General features: G+C 40.3%; 1 protein-coding gene across 5 annotated transcripts in view; it reads right to left on the bottom strand.

Moving 5' to 3' along the window:
• Positions 1–2,769: 2,769 nt before the first annotated feature.
• Positions 2,770–18,254, bottom strand: part of GORAB (golgin, RAB6 interacting) — a 36,599-nt gene continuing 21,114 nt past the window's right edge. For 3 of the 5 annotated variants that reach the window (XM_036343199.1, XM_036343202.1, XM_036343203.1), the window contains 2 exons: positions 9,894–16,821; positions 2,770–3,289 (listed from right to left, as the gene is read on the bottom strand). In XM_036343199.1, the coding sequence (XP_036199092.1) occupies positions 16,362–16,821 (460 nt within the window). In that variant the 3' untranslated portion in view covers positions 2,770–3,289; positions 9,894–16,361. The remainder of the gene's footprint in view (positions 3,290–9,893; positions 16,822–18,254) is intronic. The other 2 variants (XM_036343201.1, XM_036343200.1) reach the window with 2 other exon arrangements.

Below are 18,254 nucleotides of genomic sequence, written 5' to 3' on the forward strand. Positions count from 1 at the left end.
CCAATCAGAAAGGATATATGTACCCCTATGTTCATAGCAGCACAATTTACAATAGCTAAGATTTGGAAACAGCCCAAGTGCCCATCAGCAGATGAGTAGATTAGAAAATGGTGGTATATCTACACAATGGAATACTATACTGCTGTAAAAAAAAAAAGAAAGAAATTCTTACCATTTGCAACAGCATGGATGGAACTGGAGAGCATTATGCTAAGCAAAATAAGCCAGTCATAGAAAGATAAATATCACATGATCTCACTCATTTGTGGAATATAATGAACAACATAAACTGATGAACAAAGAAGCATCGAACAGACTGTCCAACCTATGAGGGAAGGCGGGGGGGTGAGGGGATAAGACATCAACCAAAGCACTTGTATGCATGCATATGAGCATAACCAATGGACACAAAAGGGGGGGTTGTGAGGGTATGTACTGGCGGTTGGGGGTGGCCGGGGAGAGGTCAATGGGGGGAAAAGGAGACTTATGTAATACTTTAGACAATAAAGAATTTAAATTAAAAATAAATAAATAAAGCAATACTTAAATATTTTAAAAATTATAAGATGCATAATTATTTTATGTAACACTCAAAGAGAAAAAGTAAAATGCTGCCAACTAAACTTAAATACGTTACTTTTAAGATGCATCCTGAATTCACAGATTTTAAAACGTGAAAAATGTGCATCACCAAGTCAATGGAAAACCATCATTCCAGCCTTCACTGGGAGAAGATAGTAAGAAAATAACATATAAATAAATATGTAATTACCAATAAAATATAATTACAAATTGCGGTAAGTGCCATAAAAAATAAAATAAGGTGCAGGCTTCCCTTGAAAAAACAAACAACAACAAAAATAAACTTGGTTTTAAATTGTGATCTTTTCAAATGAACAGACATTTGTGGAGGCTTTCAGCTAAGAGTCTGCCAAATTGGACTGTCATTTATTTACCAAAATAAGTGGAAACGTTGATGCACTGTATAAAATATGTAAGGCAGATTAAATTAACTCCCTGAAAGCGGGAGGCCATAATCTATTTTCTGACCAGTGACAAGACCCAGAAGAACCTGAGAAGTTTCAACCAATCCACAATGCCTTGATCACGTGATGCTCACAGGCAGAATACTTGTCTTCCATCAGATCTCAGAACGCAGTAACTGACTTGAGCAGCAGTTGGGTCTTAAGTTCTCTACCCTTTGTAAACATTTTTATGAGTAAAACCTTCTTGCTTTCATTGTTTGTCACTCATTTTTTTTCTCAGTTGACTCAATGATTTAAGTCAAGTTTTTTTTATATTAATATATTTTATTGATTTTCTACAGAGAGGAAGGGAGAGGCATAGAGAGTTAGAAACATTGATGAGAGAGAAGCATCAGATCAGCTGCCTCCCGCACACCCCCTACTGGGTTGTGCCCGCAACCCAGGTACATGCCCTTGACCGGAATCGAACCTGGGACCCTTCAGTCTGCAGGCCGACACTCTATCCACTGAGCCAAACCAGTCAGGGCTTAAGTCAAGTTTTAAAAATAGATAAGACTGGAAATAGTCACACATACACCTTTCCCCCAACACCACTGGATTTAGTGGACATAAAGTTTCAAGGCTATTTTTATCTTAGTTTAAAGGGTAAACTAAGTTTACAAGTTTTGCAAAAGGGCAAAATAACCCTGGTGTCTTTTTTTTTCAGTATTATTATTGTTTCTGATGAAATATAAAGAAAGGCATTTGCTAATGGAAATATAGCATTGATTTGAAGGTGAGACCATTTTTTTTTTTCTTCACGAGAACAATAAAGAATAATACAACCATAAAGCAATGTGCTAAAGTCGAAACTCAAGGTCTCATAAGAAAACAGCTATGGAGATTTTCCTTGGGTACAAGAGTCACCTGAAAAGATGGGCAACTGGAATCTCCTGAACCAGAACTTATAGGTCAAAGAGTAAGAGAAGGAGAAAGATGAGACACATGCGTGTGGTCATGGAGGCCCCTGGGGCAGAAGTGTGGAATGCCAGCTGCCAGCTATGCCAGGTGACGGCTGATGCCAGGTCCTGGACATGACACTAAACCTCGGACTTCAATCCCTGCTGTCTGCTGAAAAGCTCCACTGTGTCACCATCAGATTCTGCCTTGTCCCCGGCCTCCTTGCTAAGACCCATGGAGTGATCCGTGTCCTCTGCTCTGGATTTGTGTCATTCTGGACTCTTCTTTTGTGGGCCCAATGCAACATGTTTCTAAAAACCCTCATTGCTTCCTGCTTTTCTGGTTGGGGGAAAAAAATGCGAAATAAGAATGGGTGGAAGTATGGTAAAGGGCACTGGGCCTGCTTGTAATCACAGGTGCCTTGTTAGGACTGATTTATGTTTGGCCAACTTGGAAAATGTTTTTACCAAAACAATCCAGACCTAATTCATAGAGCTGTGTAGTCTTTCACCCTCAATCCGATTTAAACTCCTAACATGATTTAAGCTCTGAAAAGCACACGTTGCCTAAGGCAAGAATTTAAAGTAAGAGTCAAGTTCGCAGTCTTTTACAAAGTATACTTTCTCACCCCCTGTCACTTCTCTAGTTACCAAATCTTTTCCAACCTGTCTGGACCTTCTGCGACTCGGACATAAATCAGGAGAAATGTGGTTGGAAATGGGTTCCTTTTCTTCAAAGCAACTTGTACCCACCTCATTGGAGCATTAGAAATCCGTAATGGCACACATGGTTTCCATTATGCCAAGGGGAAAACCTGCCTTCGCTGCTCCAAACTGTCTCTCTGGTGTATGAGATCACAGTCCAAGTTGATTTTTTTTTTTTTTATTTTAAATGGGAAGAATTCGCTTGGGTTAAAATCAAGAAGGGGCCTTCTAGGACCCGAGATCTCATTGCTTCTGCTGATAGACACATAGAGAAGAGGCTGATGTTGGTGGCTTGGCATGGTCTGTGATATGAAATTTCTGGACTTTAAATACCACTATCCTCTTGGGATTTCAGATCTCCTCTGAGGCTGTTCCCAGCCTGAGCCAGATGATCACAAGAGGCCTGGGAACAAACATAAGACACGCAGCCTTGAGGCAACAGCAATATGTTCGCAGCTTTTTTTCTTCTTCTGTTTTTCTTTTTTATTACTCTCTCCCTCTATCTCCTCCCTGCCCTCTCTTCCACTCCCCCTTCTTTCCTTTCTTCTTTTATTTCCTCCTTCCTGCTCTTCCTCCTTCCTTCCTTCTTTCCCTCTTCATACCTTTATTACTGATGTCTTGTACTTTATCGTTGAGTTTTATGGTGTATTTCTCAGCATGCTGGACAGGTACAAAAAGTTAAAAATTGATAAATATTTCTCAAGTGCCTTTTTCTAGTTCCCTCATTTACTTTCTATGATTATTATTATTATTTTTACTCTGCTACTGCTTTCATCAATAGGGAATAGCATTGAAGTTCATAGACAAGTGCATTAACTGCCATAATAAATGTATCTTTATGTGCCATTGACAGACCAAGGACCTACAAGAAAAGCTCCTTATCAAAGCTCCTCCCAGTGAGTACATGCATACACCCTGCCCTGCAAAAAATAGATAAGAACTAATGTTTATTGTGTGCTGAATATTAATTCATTTAATCAGCATTAACTGAGCACCTACTCTGTGCTAAGAACTCTTCTAGGTGCTGATAGATAAAGCAGGGAACACATGAGACGAGGCTCTGACTTACTGGGTGGTGTAAGGGACGAGGCACTTTGTACATAGGACTTTATTTGATGTCCCCAAGAACTCTGTAAGCTATGCTAGTGTATAATGATTCCCAGTTTACACATGAGAAAAATGAAACGACAGAGAGGCTAAATTATCACAGTTCCTCAAGGAAGGAGCCTGGATCTCCACACAAATTTATCTGATTCCGAAGCCTTTCTACTTTCTGCCATCCACACGGCCTCAGAGGCGAATGAAATCCTGAGAGATATTGGAGGGTGAGGCCCACTAGGCAGAGCGCCAGTTGAGAGGGATCCAGATGAGAGACCTGGCAAAGGCTGGAGCAGCCCCGGAGAGTTGCATGGAGGCATCCAGGCTGAAGGATACAAAGACCGAGTTTAGACAAAGACGGGAGGGAAAACGGAGCATAAAGGGGCAGAGGCACATGTGTGCATGGCTGAGTTAGACAATGAATAGAGACAGCTTAAAGGGAAAAAAAAAAAAGGTTCTCATAGGAGAAAATCAGGAGACAGCCAACGAGAGAGGCAGGTCTGGGGCCCATTGTGGTGTGCCAGGAAAGCCAGACTTCGCACTGCAACCTGGGACCACAGAGAGTGTGGGAGGCTGGACGTACATGTGGCAGTCAATGTCCTCCTGCTCTATTATTGCTAAAGATTTTTTTTTTTTTTTTTACCTCTTCAAACTTATCTTTTCCTTATCAGTGAAATAGAGGATAATCATCAACATGTTGTTGGTTGACTTCAAGAATGACCAACAGTGGAAAACCGTGGGACAAAAGGACTAGCATTTGATTAGAGTTCCACCCTGGATATATGTTTTAATACCCACTCAGATTCTCCTTTGGGCAGGCTTGGAGCTCACACAACTGGATAGATACATGAGTATTTCGCCAATAAAACTGGTTGAAGAATGTGAGAAATGTATCTACTGCATGAAGTCATTGTTTCATATTTGCCTGAAGCTCCCAGCGGACACCGAACACCAGATTTTTGTTCCCCTCTGCTTTCCACATTGCTCTTTCCCATGCGGAGATTCTTTTGATATCAGCATGGGGTCTATGGAATTCTTTGGGGGTGAAAGGTGTCTTTTCTATTATAGTAACTTTTTTATTTAACCAGTTCACTTCCATGTACAAGCTGCTATTGATGCAATAAAATGAGAAGAGGCATACCAGATTCGTTTTTTAATTTTCCTCTGGTCGGGCGAAGTTGCTGAGCAAATTTGTTGAGCAGCTGGAATTGTTAAGGTCACACTAACATTGAAATAAGAAGGTCCTGACACCAAGATATCCAGAGATCTGAATAATTCTGGGCTGCCTCCAATTTTAAAATCCATTTCTCCAGGCTGTTCCTTTCTTCTTTCCTTTCTCCCACACTGGTTTCTGGCTTTTCCCCTTTTACTAATGAACCCAATGCTCTGTGAATTTTTAAATTTTGCTTGCTGTAATGGAAACAGTTCTTATGGTATAACCTTTAGGTCAGTTCTATCAAATAGTATTTGCTCAGTCTATTCAGGAAAAAAATAGAATGAAATCATTTTCTTCAGCCCAGATCTTGTGTAATTGCACGAATTCGCTGATTTAGCTGGCTCAGCAAACCTGTCCCAAGGTGCTTGGACTCACAGATGGAAGGGAATTCATTATACATTCCTTGCTCAAATGGTGACCTGCATATAATGATGGGAACATCAACCCTGGTCCCCCTGCTTTCCCTTTAGTCTCATTTCTTCTGAACTTCAGACTAACTTGTTTTTGGCTGCATAGCCTGAGGACATAGTGGGGTCTGACCAAGGGGTTGCCTGAGACCTGGATTTTCACACCATGAAGCTGGTAACAGTTTTGACTTCAATGCCTTGAAAAGTAGGTGATTTCAATTGCCCTGTTTCCTTTCAGGGAAAATGCTTTCTTTGCACCTAAACAATCTTCCGGTGCTTTTGACTGACAAGCATATTGTTATGATTATGACCGGACTTCTTGACTCCTGCAGGGATAGCATTTAAAACTGCCCCGAGACTGGCACAAATCAAAATATTCATCAACTTAAACTATGTCAGCTAAAATGGAAAAGCCAAAATTGTAGTGTTTTATATCATGTCAGAAGTCCATGAACACAGTGCAAAACTGCTTAACTCTTTCCCTGCCTAAAGTGTCGCATATAATAGAGGGTATCTGGATATTTTTTCAGAACTATACCTACCATACAAATGCCTTATATTTCTCACCTTATAGTATCGATTGATTGTTTGGGATTATTGACTCAACTAACTTCTTTATTCCCATGGATTCATGTGACCCTTCACCTATTACGTGCAGCACACTGTTCACCTTTATGCAGAGAGAAACTAAGTTCTAGCCTACGAGTTGCTGATGGCCTGTTAGACACGTCTATTAATAGCTATAAAATACGAAGCGTGATAAAGGTGACATGATAGGTACAGGTAAGCTGCAAGGTCATTTAATAAAGGCGAAATCATTTCTACCCTGGGAACAATAAATTAGACATCTAGGTGTGGATGAAAAAGGGGCCACATGCTAACTTGACAAGCTCAGGGAAGGCCTGCATGGCAGTCTTGCAAACTCAAAGACCTAAAGTAACCACAAAGGATGGTCTGAAATTAAAACTATAGCTAAAAGCAGCTATGGGGGGCAGTCTCCGTCCTAGGCCAGTATCTTCCTTGACAAGATCAATCTTTACCTAACTGAGCCTTTTTGCGTCTTAAGATAACATATCCTTGAAATGTCAGGGTAACTTGTAACTTCCCTTCTTCAGGACCCTTCAGGGCACAACCAAATGCCCTGGGCCCCAGGACAGAGACCACAAATTCCTTCATTGTTATAGTTATAATGTTAATTGTTGACGGTTAACGATCCTGTACCCATCTAAGTATGTATCTATCATTTTACTTTTTATCCAATCCCAGAGGTTCTCCCCTCCTTTGCTTTCTCCCGCCTCCATTGGATTTCATGTCACCACTTATGCCTCCTCCTTTGTAATGTACAAAACAATCCCAACACATTGAGATTCTGCTTCTCGGCAATTGTCGACAGTTTGGCTCAAATAAACTCACAAAAATTCTTTACAGGTGTGAATGTTTTTTATGTTAACATAGGGGTTATCAGTCCAGCCTCTACTTTTTCAAGAATTTCCCCTCCCTTCATTGGTGATGGGCACTTTATATAAAATGGGATTCTGTCCTGCCCTCTAAACATGCCTCAGCCACAGCTGTTTGACCATTGACCAAGCTCATGGAGTCAGAGTCCCTTCCATTAGAATTCAGATCCCCCAGCAAGTGATTTCAGCCCCAGCAGGTAGCAGAAGGAGTTCAAATTTCACCCTGGTCTACAGAGGGACCAGAGGCAGTCCTAAAGTGAACACAGCCAACAGGCAGAGAGAAGAACAGAAACCACAGAAAGCATGGTTCCAGTGGAAATTCACGTCAAGAAAGGAGGGGACTGGTTGGTCTCCATTGAACCAAGAATAAGAAAAAGAATAGGAATCCTAGTGTAGCAGGATAATATTTTGATGTATTAACAAATGTGTTTTTCCCCGTGATTTCCTGTTACCCTTAACCCTCCCCCATCTGGGCAGCTAGACCATGAGTCATTTCTTGCCTTCAGGGAGGGTTGTCACAGCAGCACCAGAGAACAAAAGAGACAAATCCTTGGCGTTTGAGTTTAAAAAACTGAACTTCAGGCTTCAGATAAAAAAAGGTTTGGAAGAATATTTGATCAACTTGAGCCAATTTTTTCCTGCCCACGTAAAATAAAAATTCCCCTGGCTGGGAGACAAGAGGCTATTCTAAAGCAAAGCAAGGAGGGTTGGACCCTGGGGAGTCCCTGAAAGGGGCTCTTGCACTCTACCTCTGCCCCCTCCACAGGCTGAATGCTGGCATGAGTGTGGGTCTTTCACATTCTGAGAACAAGGAGAACTGTGTCTTAATCCCAGGTTAGAATCCAAAAGATGGAAAGCCTCAGAGAGATCCCCTCTACCCAGCATTGTGCCAGACAAGCTGCCTGGCACATTTACAGGAAAAGGGTATGCGTTGCCTTGGAGAATTTTCCATGGTCCTAGACTGGTAAGGGAGCTGAGCCTGATATCTTTGTTGGTCCTGAGAGAGGTAGAGAAGTGGTTAAGAGAGAGCCAGACCTGGAGGGATCCCACAGTATGGTCCAAGGGATGTTGAAGATGTAAGCTATGTGAATTGAGTACGATGGACCAGTGGTACCATATGCAGCTTAGAGGAGGCCATCTTGGACAGAAACCCACCAAGAACGAGACCTTGAGATATGTAAGGGCAATTCTGGGAAAACAGATCCACTTGATGCGCCCGCAATTCTATGAGTTCTGCACTAAAATCTTCCTCAAATGGAAGTTCTGGTTGGTGGTTTAGGCATCATTTAGATAGGTCATAGACCTCCTTAGATAGGCTAGAGCAGTGGTCAGCAAACTCATTAGTCAACAGAGCCAAATATCAACAGTACAACGATTGAAATTTCTTTTGAGAGCCCAAATTTTTTAAACTTAAACTATATAGGTAGGTACATTGTTATTAACTTTATTAGGGTACTCCTAAGCTGGCCTTTGCTAAAAACATCCTCAATCTGATTGAGGTACGTTCGCTGAGGTCGACCCCTTCCAACTCTCCCATCCACACTCCTCTTGTATACTTGTTTCGTCTATCTCCTTTCGTTCATCCTCTCTATATGTCCAAACCATCTCAACATACCTTTCTCAATCCTCGACACTGCATCTTCTTTCACTCCACAACATTCCCTAAAATTAATAAACTTTACTTAAAGTTTTAAGTCAACTTCGCACTGTACGTGCGCGCCCACACGTGATATTTTGTGGAAGAGCCAAAGAGCTCAAGGGGCCAAAGAGCCGCATGTGGCTCGCGAGCAGCGGTTTGCCAACCACTGGGGTAGAGTTTTTGCTAATCATTCTAAGGGTGGTTGATCTCCTTTATGGTCAGCTTGTACTTCATTGTTTTATAGAACATGCAGGAGCCCCTGATTCAATCTCCTGTGCCATATCGATGATCTATTGCTGCACAGAAAGTACTCCCAAAACTTACTCTTAAAACAACCACCATTTTATTTGCTTCTGATTCTGTGGAAAGAGGAGTAGCAGACTGGTCCTTCTGACCCTAGTCCAAATTGCTGACCCAGAGGATGATGAGAAAATAAAGTAGTTGTTTTAAGTCACTATTTTTCCTCAGTCTCCTTTATTGAGGCATGATTTATTTTGAGTGGAATTCATGCTTTGTAGGTGTATAGTTTCATGTAAGACTATACGGCACCTTATTTAGCTGATATTTAGATGAGACTTTGGAGTTTACTAGTAGACTTCAGATGTTTGAATGAGTTGAGACTTTTGGAGCTGCTGGGATGTAAGTTGTTACAGTTGCATCCCACTTATTGCTACCAGAATCTGTATTAGTCAGCTCAAGCTGCATAACAAAATACCATCTTCTTGCTGTGTCCTCAAATGGAGTGAAAGAGAGAGGGGGGCAAAGGAGGGAGGGGGAGAAATCTTTATTGTCTCTTATGAGAACATCAATCCTATTGAATCAGGGTCCTACCCTTATGACCTCATTTAACCTTAGTTACCTCCTTATAAGCCCTACTATCTCCAAATACAGTCATATTAGAGGTTAGGATTGCAACCAATTTGGGGGGAGGGGGACATAATTCAGTCCATAATAGGGGCATTAGGTCACAGCTCCCTGAAATGTACAACACCAAGAGAGGTTGTCATAAAGAAATCACTATAAATGTAGCTTTGGAGTTCGGAGTGAATCCCACTAAGATTGAAAGAAAACATATGAAATTTTGATAGTTGAATTAACAAAGCACTATGGGTCTGAACCAGGAAAGACTGAGACTTTCCAAAATGAAAAGAGGTCTCTGGACACTCAAGTTTCTATGATCGGGAAGCAGATTGAGAGAGCTACTCAGTTGCAAACATGGGTCATTTCTTATAGAGAAGGAAAGATATTTCAAAGTGTGGAACTGAGAATGGTGGAGAACAGTGAACTAGGGAGCCCCAGGCAGCAGAACTAGGCCCTAGTGATACTCTCTGCCCCAGTAGAGGGAGACCTGACAACATCTCCCAGGCTAGTTCTCAGAATGCCTTCTCTTTGCCTCGTGCTTGTTTTTAAAAGGGAGTGTCTACTGAAGCAATCTGCTCTGTCTCACCATTGTATGTTGAGGCATGGTGAGGACAGGGAACTTCTCATTTTTGTTCACAGGTATTTTGATGAAGAGGAGCCGCATTCACATCTGGACTTGATCAGCTGATGAGATCCTGGACTCCATGCCTGAAACCACAATGGGATGAGAGGTTGGAGGGAAAAGGTGGGTGCATTTTGTATGTGGAATAGATGTGAATTACTGTAGCAAGGAGGGCCAGACTGTAGTAAACTGCAAAGATGGCACAACCATTACTTTCATTCGTACATGAATATCCATTGCAATGTGACTTTCCTGCCCCTTCCATCAGATGCAGAGTCCATTTTGCCACCACCAGGTCCGGGCTGGTCTTGGGACTTGCTTTGGGCAGTGGAATGCAATAGACGGGATGTATGACTGCTCTGAGCCTGGGTCTCAAGGAGCTATCTTTGAAGTTCCCTCCTACTATCTTCTAACCCCGGGCCCTCCGTGAATAGATATTCAAACTGGCTCTCTGGAGGATGAGAGGAAATGGAGAAAAAGCCCCAGGTGTCAGGCATCACCAATTGCCAGGTTGTGGGTGGGGCTGTCTTAGACCACCCGCCCCTAAAAAACCCTGTGGAGTACTGCAACCTCCTGAGTGATCCCCAATAAGATCAGCAGAACTTCTAGCAGAGCCTGGACCAAATACTTAACCCACAGAATCATAAGCAAACAACAGTGTTTTTTTTTATCTCAGACACTGAGTTATGGGACAGTTTATTATGCAACCACCGATAAGTGATTCTTGTGGCTAGAACGGCAGACTTGATTTCATTTCCCTAACATGTTCCACTAGCAATGGGAAGTCGGGGAGGACAGGTTGGGTCATCTTTCTTAAATGGAGACTATAGCATGGGCAAAACTTCAGAGATTCAATTCTCAGCTCATGCAGTCGGATATCATTTCAGAATCTCAATTCCTTCTCACACCTGCTCTCTGATGCTTTAAATTCCTTTAGTTGGGGGTTAAGCTTTCCGCAACACAAACTGAAATACATTACTTTAAAATGATTCATTACATTAAAATGTAGAGACACTTGGGAAAAGTAACCTGATTTAAAGTTTCCCCAAGATGTAACTGTTGTCTTAGTCTATTCAGGCTGCTATCACAGAATACTGTAGACTGGATGACTTGTCAAAAATAGAAATTTATTTCTCACAGTTCTGGAGGCTAGGAAGTTCAAGACCAAAGTGCTGGCAGGTTTGGTATCTAGTAAGGAGCTGCTTTCTGGTTCAGGGATGACTATCTTCTCTGTGTCCTTACATAGTCAAAGAGGAAGGGAAGCTTTTTAAGGTCTTTTACAAGAACATAAGTCTCATTCATGAGGGCTCCACTCTCATGGCCTAACATTACAAAGACCCCACCCACCTCCTAATACCATCACATCAGGGGTTAGGTTTCAACATATGAATTTTAGAAGGACACAACATTTTCAGTCTATAGTAACTGTCTTCAGATCTTTTCTTAAGAGCAGATTTGAAGAGAGTGAGAGCACGGGTCACCTAAAGGAGGGGCTGGACTGTCTAAGATAAAAACCATTGTTTGCCCAGAAATTTGTCCAGAGTACAGCCCTGGCTTGTGCAATAGGAGATGTGAAGGACCACAAAAAAGCTTGTCTGTTTGGTTCAGAAGGTTTTTAATTATCTTCTAAAGTGATAAGAATAAGAGAAACATGGAGAAGAATATGGCAATAAGATAGCTGGCTGCCTCTATGTGCAGGCCTTTTCAGGGCATCTTCAGAGTTTGGAGACTGGGTATCTCACTTGTCATCCCGATAAAAGGCCCGCCTCCACCATAGCGTGGGGTTCAATTGGTGACTAGTTCTAGAGTGCTCCCTGTCTTCCAGCAGCAACTCAATGAGGAAGGGAAAGCTCAGCACAGAAGGCTGCAGAGGTTTCTGGACCTATGGGACACAGGGCAATGTCTACTGGTAGTTTCTGAGTTAAATGCACATGAGACAAATGAGCCACAATACTGAAAATGACTCAATGTGGTTGCTTCAGCTACTTTCAAGTTATACAAGCCAGGTTTAAGCAACTGCAATTATAATTTTACCAGACTATATAGTTCCATTTATATGGCTATGGACTTTTCAGTTTGTGTCTGTAATGCCTGGTTTTTGCTTGGCTGAGAAAATGAGAAGATGGACAGTTCTACAGGGCTTTTACTTAAATGAAGGTTCTGGTGTAAACATGGAGCTTTAGGATGCTGGATACAACTAATGGCCATGTGTAGTATACACAAGGTAGTGTTACCCAACAACTGAAATAACAGCTTATGAAATAACTCTACTAACTCCCATTATTCATTTCCTCCTCCTTCTCCCTCTAGTAGCGTGACACTATACATTGCAAGGTTATTTCACTCCTCATATGAACTTTTGGCCTAGTGACTTATCCCTGAGGCATGCTATAATCACCGAGAAATGTGCTCTCTGTCACGTCTTATTGCTTAATTATGGCTCTATTTTAGGTTCCTAAAGCCATTTGGCTTGGAAAGACCTCTCTTATGTGTGACTTTGAACATGCATCCATGTTGAGTTATCCTTGAGTTCACACCAGTGTGTTCCACTTCCATCTTTTTCTGGCTTGGGCAGTAATTACTGCCCCTTGGTTAAGCAATGCCTTGAATTATTGCAATGCGCCCTTATAATTACACTGTTCTGCACATAGAGGATACTTCAACCTTTTGTCAGAAAGGCATGCGCTTAAAGTTGATTTCCCCAATACTTGAAGTTTTTTGCTTTTTTCACTGATAAATCCCAGTGGGCCCACTGTTTTAAATCAGTGACATGCAGAAACCTCCCCGTTTTTCCCAATGTACTCTTGCTCTGGTGACTACATTTTCTTTTTAACTCAAAATCTGGACATATTATCTAAGAGAGGTTTTTGTTGTTATTGTTTTAGTTGTGTGTGGGTGTTGCTCCCCAGTGCTAATGGCAAACTGAAATGGATGGCAGGTCCTACCTAGATACATTCTTGGGTTGCAAAACAACTGGATAGAATATTTAAAATTAAGTGTTCGAAAAATTTGGGACTTGCGGAGGATACATATATATTCAGTGTTCCTACCACTTATTCTGTCCTCCCATTAATAAGACATTATGTTCTGTACCAGCCTCTATTTTATGAGTATCAATCTTAGTCCTTCGCATAGACTAGAGAAGCTTCTAAGGGACAAAGGCACAGATCATGTACCTCTTATACAGCTCTTCCATGTACGTAGCTGGATACAGCTGTTTGGCCCATTGCATAGGGATGATGTTGCATTTTTAAGACAGCTGCTTGGGATTAGGAGCTTGCAAAAGTAGCCTGACATTAAGGTAAAGGCAGCCTGGATAACAGTGTCCTGCTCCATCCCTCCAGAGAATAGTTCAAGTCAGGCCTGGGGTAAATCTATGTTGAGAAGGGGTATAATTACCCTGGTCCAGAGCGCCCCAGGTCTGGTCTGGCAGACTGAGTTATATCTATCAGGGCCTTTTAAAATGCTGACTTGGCTCCTTAGAAATACAAAACCCAAAACATCACTTATAAAGGTCACTGGGAATGGCCTGGGTCAGAATCACCAGAGTCCGTTTCGTGCCAGTGCCTCAGAAGAGGAAGTTGCTAAATACTCAGATAAAGCTCCTTGAGAGTACTGTGTTGCTAAATCCAAACAAAGAGTGAGAGAGGTTTATAGCCGAGTTTTTACTCTATAATTCAAATGCCAATCCAGCAATGAAATATGCTCTAGGAATTGCAATCAGATTTTTATCATCTGACTTGGAAACCAGCTGTGCTCTCAGTGAGTACAAAGATTTACTACCTGCAATTGCTATAATTCCATCAGTAGAATTATGCAGAGATGAAAAATTTAAGAAAAAACTCTTTGTTTTCAATGCAACACAAACCTTGTTTTAAGAAGCTCTGTTTCCTTGAAACTAATAAAAAATGGCTCTAATTGAAAGAAAGTAGTACGGAATCAAGGTAAAGAACTCTGAAAATTCAGGAATTCAATTTACTTTTCAAAGTATTTTTTTTTTAAAGATAACTGAGTAAAAATTACCACAATTTGGCAAAGACTGTCTTTTAAACAGGACAAGCGAGATAACCCAAAGCAGTTAACTCCTCAATTACATCGCACATCAAGTGCCCTGATAACCTCATGCTCTAACTACTTGAGAAGTGGAAGAGGAGAGGAATTTAACTCCAGGAAAGACAGCTCTACAAAGTGCCCCAATAAACTCATGGCAGCAATTTTGAACCAATAATTTCCTTCAGAGAAACTAACAATTACTGCGAATTTGTGAATCCATATATCAAAAGTCTTTTGAATGTATTTTATGATTTTAAAAGATATCAGGGCTATCCTGGAGAAACCAGTGCATATGGTCCTCATACCAATGAGCCGCACGTCTCCTTCATTTGCTCGTGTTCCTCTCACACATGGGCTACAGCTGCTCTTGTACAAAACTGATGCAATAGAACTTTGTCACTTATATCATCACCTGAACACTCAGATACCACCCTGGGAAAGCCAAGCAAGGTATGTTTTTCAACGTAATGGTTTCAGTGGACCATTTATAGAAAGCATTTCACATGGACCAACACAACCCAGAGTGGGTTTAAGAGGGATGCAGTGAACTTCGTGGTCTGCACTCTAGGAGATACATCAAGGTTGAAAGAGACACATCAAGAGTTTAGAACTGCAACTTGACTATCCCTGTAAGTTTAAAGTGAGTCAGTCGGCCAACATGACATAAGTGAAATCTCTGGCTCTCAAATTCCTCATCTGTAAAGTAAGATCATTAAATCAGATGATCTCCAAAGCCCCATCCATTTCATTTATTTCATGGTTTTCATTTCTCCATATATCTTATATGATAAATTCTTAAGGTACTTAAAGGGTGTATTAAGTTGTATCCATCTGTTTTTGGATACAATATTATAAACCTCATTTATGGATGAATTTTGCCCTAACAGAGGTTCATATAAAAATAGCTGATTGTATCTACCATATGAAGATTCAGGATGCATTACTGCCACACACTGCTCAAGAACACATATTAAACTGTGAAATTAAAAAAAAAAAGATAAACGAGAGACCACATTATAAGTGCATCAGATTTATCCCTTAGAAAAATAGGACTATATTGGACAATGAAATTTTCAGTTTTTATGCATGTCATTCATAAATAAAAACAAATGGTCTATAAAAATGTCTCTGTTTAGAGAAGCCAGTAATGGAGAGCTATAATTTCAGGTCAAATTACATAATATAAAAATACAGTGCTCATCCTCACTATTAGAAAATAATATTCTCAAACAAACTCATTAAAAAATTATTTTTCAGAAATTATTATGTTACTATATTACATTTGTCCTTATCCTCTTTTATTTCTTTTTTAAGACTTAAAATGCTTGACTTCACTGTTTGGAATTTCTGATAAATCAGAATTTAATGTGATATTCACAGATTTTATAACAAAACTATAATATTTATTTACAAATTCACATATAGCACAATGTAGTGGTCAAGTATTAGTGATGGCAATTAATAAACTATTAGAGTAATAAGAAAATCACCATTTTAACAATTTAAATGATTTATATCAGGATAATTTATATCCAACATACAAAATACATACTTACTGTAATGTCAGAAAGAAAATGTATTTTTTCATAATCAAAAGTAGCAAGATTTTCTATATTATTTTCAATCTCACTATAGACAAGTTTTCATTGTCTAAATTTAATCAATGTGCTGATTAAAGACAATTTATTAATAGTAAAATTATATATATAGCATGTTGAGATATATATATATGTATGTGTGTGTATGTGTGTGTGTATATATATATATATTTGTGTGTATATGTCAACCAATCAAAATTCAGGTTGTAAACTAGAGCCACTTAAAAGGCAATGTGAATACAAAAGTAATGTTGGCTTAAGCTGGTAATTTCAAAACTGTGTTTTGCAATTTTAGTAAGACCCAAACAGATAATAATCTAGTAAGACTCAAATACTACTTTTGTTAGTTGTTTGTTTTCTTTTTCATGTTTAAGTTTTGTGGCTCTTTACTGATGACATAAAACAGGATTCCCAGTCCCAGCACTTCTCCCAGAAGTTAAATGAGTTTGATGAGGTATTATTATTTTTCATTTTACTTGTTCTATATTGACCTGGTCTAAAAACACTCATAACCATGTAATTTTTCTTCTATTCTTTAAGTTACTTGTTTTCACCCAAAATAAGGGGACACTAAGGAAACTGGACCAAAATCAAGGTGAACTATGGATAAAATTATAATTATTTGAGGCTTTAGAATGGTCCAACATGTTATTTCTAACACTAATCCTAGATTAAAAAACTAATATTGTTTTAAAGAGGCATTTAGCAGCGGTCATGGCACACTCTACGACAGAAAGTCTACTGAAGCCCATATTAGCTGAAAACAACAAACACTGGCCCTTCATGTGGTCAGGGCAGCTGAACCGTTGTCATGAGCACTAGTCTTCACTTCCTGACTTGGGAGGTCTGGAGTGAGAAGGGGAGTGCTCTTGGGATTTTCACATTGCTCATCGACCTCTGGGCAAGCAGCTGGTGCTTGATGCTCTTTGTTCTGAGTAGACCCTAATGCCACACTCTCCCCGGAAGGCTGTAATGGCCTCTCTCCATGAACCTTCTGTTTCCCTGCTTCTGCCTCTTGTTCATGCAGTAGTCTCTCCACCTCCACCTCAAGCTCCAAAGTCTCCTCATCAGCTTGGACATCCAGTTGCTGCATCAACTCCTCCAACTTCTTGGCCTTGCGGAGCTCATTTTGCTGTATGATTGTACAAAGGTGCTCAGTGAGCTGCTCTTTAGTATCAGTCTTGCGCTGTAGATCGAGCTTGGCTGTAACATACTCTGCTTCTGCCTTGTCAAACCGCTTCCTGTAGGGACAGGTACAAAGATTGGTCCATTAGTTTTCCATAGTAGACAGAGGGCCGAGCAGCAATAAACGAACTCCAGAATTTGGTAACAAGGTATAATAAGATACGACTATTAACACTTTATGAACTCTTGTCTACGCGTTAGACAAACTAGGCTGTTGCTGCTGAAACTTCCACAACATCCACACTTGGACTCTTCTATAGATCAACCTTCTTCTGCACTCACTGTCTCTTTCCAAAGCTGTGCTTGAATGAAAGCAGGTGAAGAGGGTGAACTCAGTGGTATGCTAGCTCTAAAGGGGGTAAGTCCTGATTTGTAGTGTTTGTCAACTTCCATAGTGTGAACACTACACCTTGACCAATTTCAAGCTACAATATAACTGAATGTGGAAGTGGGGGGGGGGGGGAATGCACAAAATCTGCTCTCATGAACTAGCTCCAGCTCACAACTGGTCAAATTTATAAGTGGTAAAACAGTAAAAGATGGAGAAAGAATCTCTATTATTTAAATTTATCAGGGTGACATTGGTTAATCATCACATTACCTTAGTTTCAGGTGCACTTTATAATGCATCTTTGTACTCTACTGTGTACTCACCACCTGGAGTCTAGTCTTCTTCTGTCACCATATATTGAACCCCCGTTAGCTCCTTCTACCTCTCTCCAGCTCCCTTCTCCTCTAGCAAACACCATTCTGTCTATATCTGAGTTTTTTGTTCATTGGTTGCTTTTTGTTTTATATCCTACATAGAGTGAAATTATATGGTTCTTGTCTTTTCTGTGGGACTTATTTCACTTAGGATATTTTCAAGATCCATCATGTTGTCACAAATGGTAATAATTCATCTTTTTAATGACTGGGTACTATTCCATTGTATATATGTACCACATCTACTTTATCCAATCATCCAACTTAGGTTGTTTATGAAAAAAAAAAAAAAAAGCAACAAATTATATAGAAAAGTCAAAAGACAGTGAGTTATTGTGAATAATGCTGCAATGATCATAGGGGTACATAAAGCTTTACCAGTGTTTTCAAATTTGGGGGAAGGTACGCAGAAAAGGGATCACTGAATCACAAAATAGCTCTATTCTTAATTTTTTGAGAAACCCCCAGAGTGGAGGTTTTTCATAGTGGCTGCACCAATTTACATTCCCACAGCCGTGTGCAAAGGTTCCCATTTCTCCACATCTTCTCCAAAACTTGTTATTTCTTGTCTTATTGATAATAGCCATTTTAACAGGTATGAGGTGGTATTTCACTGTGGTTTTGACTTGCATTCCCCTTATAACTAGTGATGTTGAGCACCTTTTCATATATATGTTAGCCCCCTGTATGTCTTCCTTGGAAAAGTGTTTATTCAGGTCCTCTGCCTATTTTTTTTTTAAACCTCACCCGAGGATATTTTTCCATTGATTTTAGAGAGAGTGGG

This window comes from Myotis myotis, unplaced genomic scaffold, assembly GCF_014108235.1.
Source record: "Myotis myotis isolate mMyoMyo1 unplaced genomic scaffold, mMyoMyo1.p scaffold_m19_p_18, whole genome shotgun sequence".
In the NCBI taxonomy this organism is placed as follows: Eukaryota; Metazoa; Chordata; class Mammalia; order Chiroptera; family Vespertilionidae; genus Myotis; species Myotis myotis.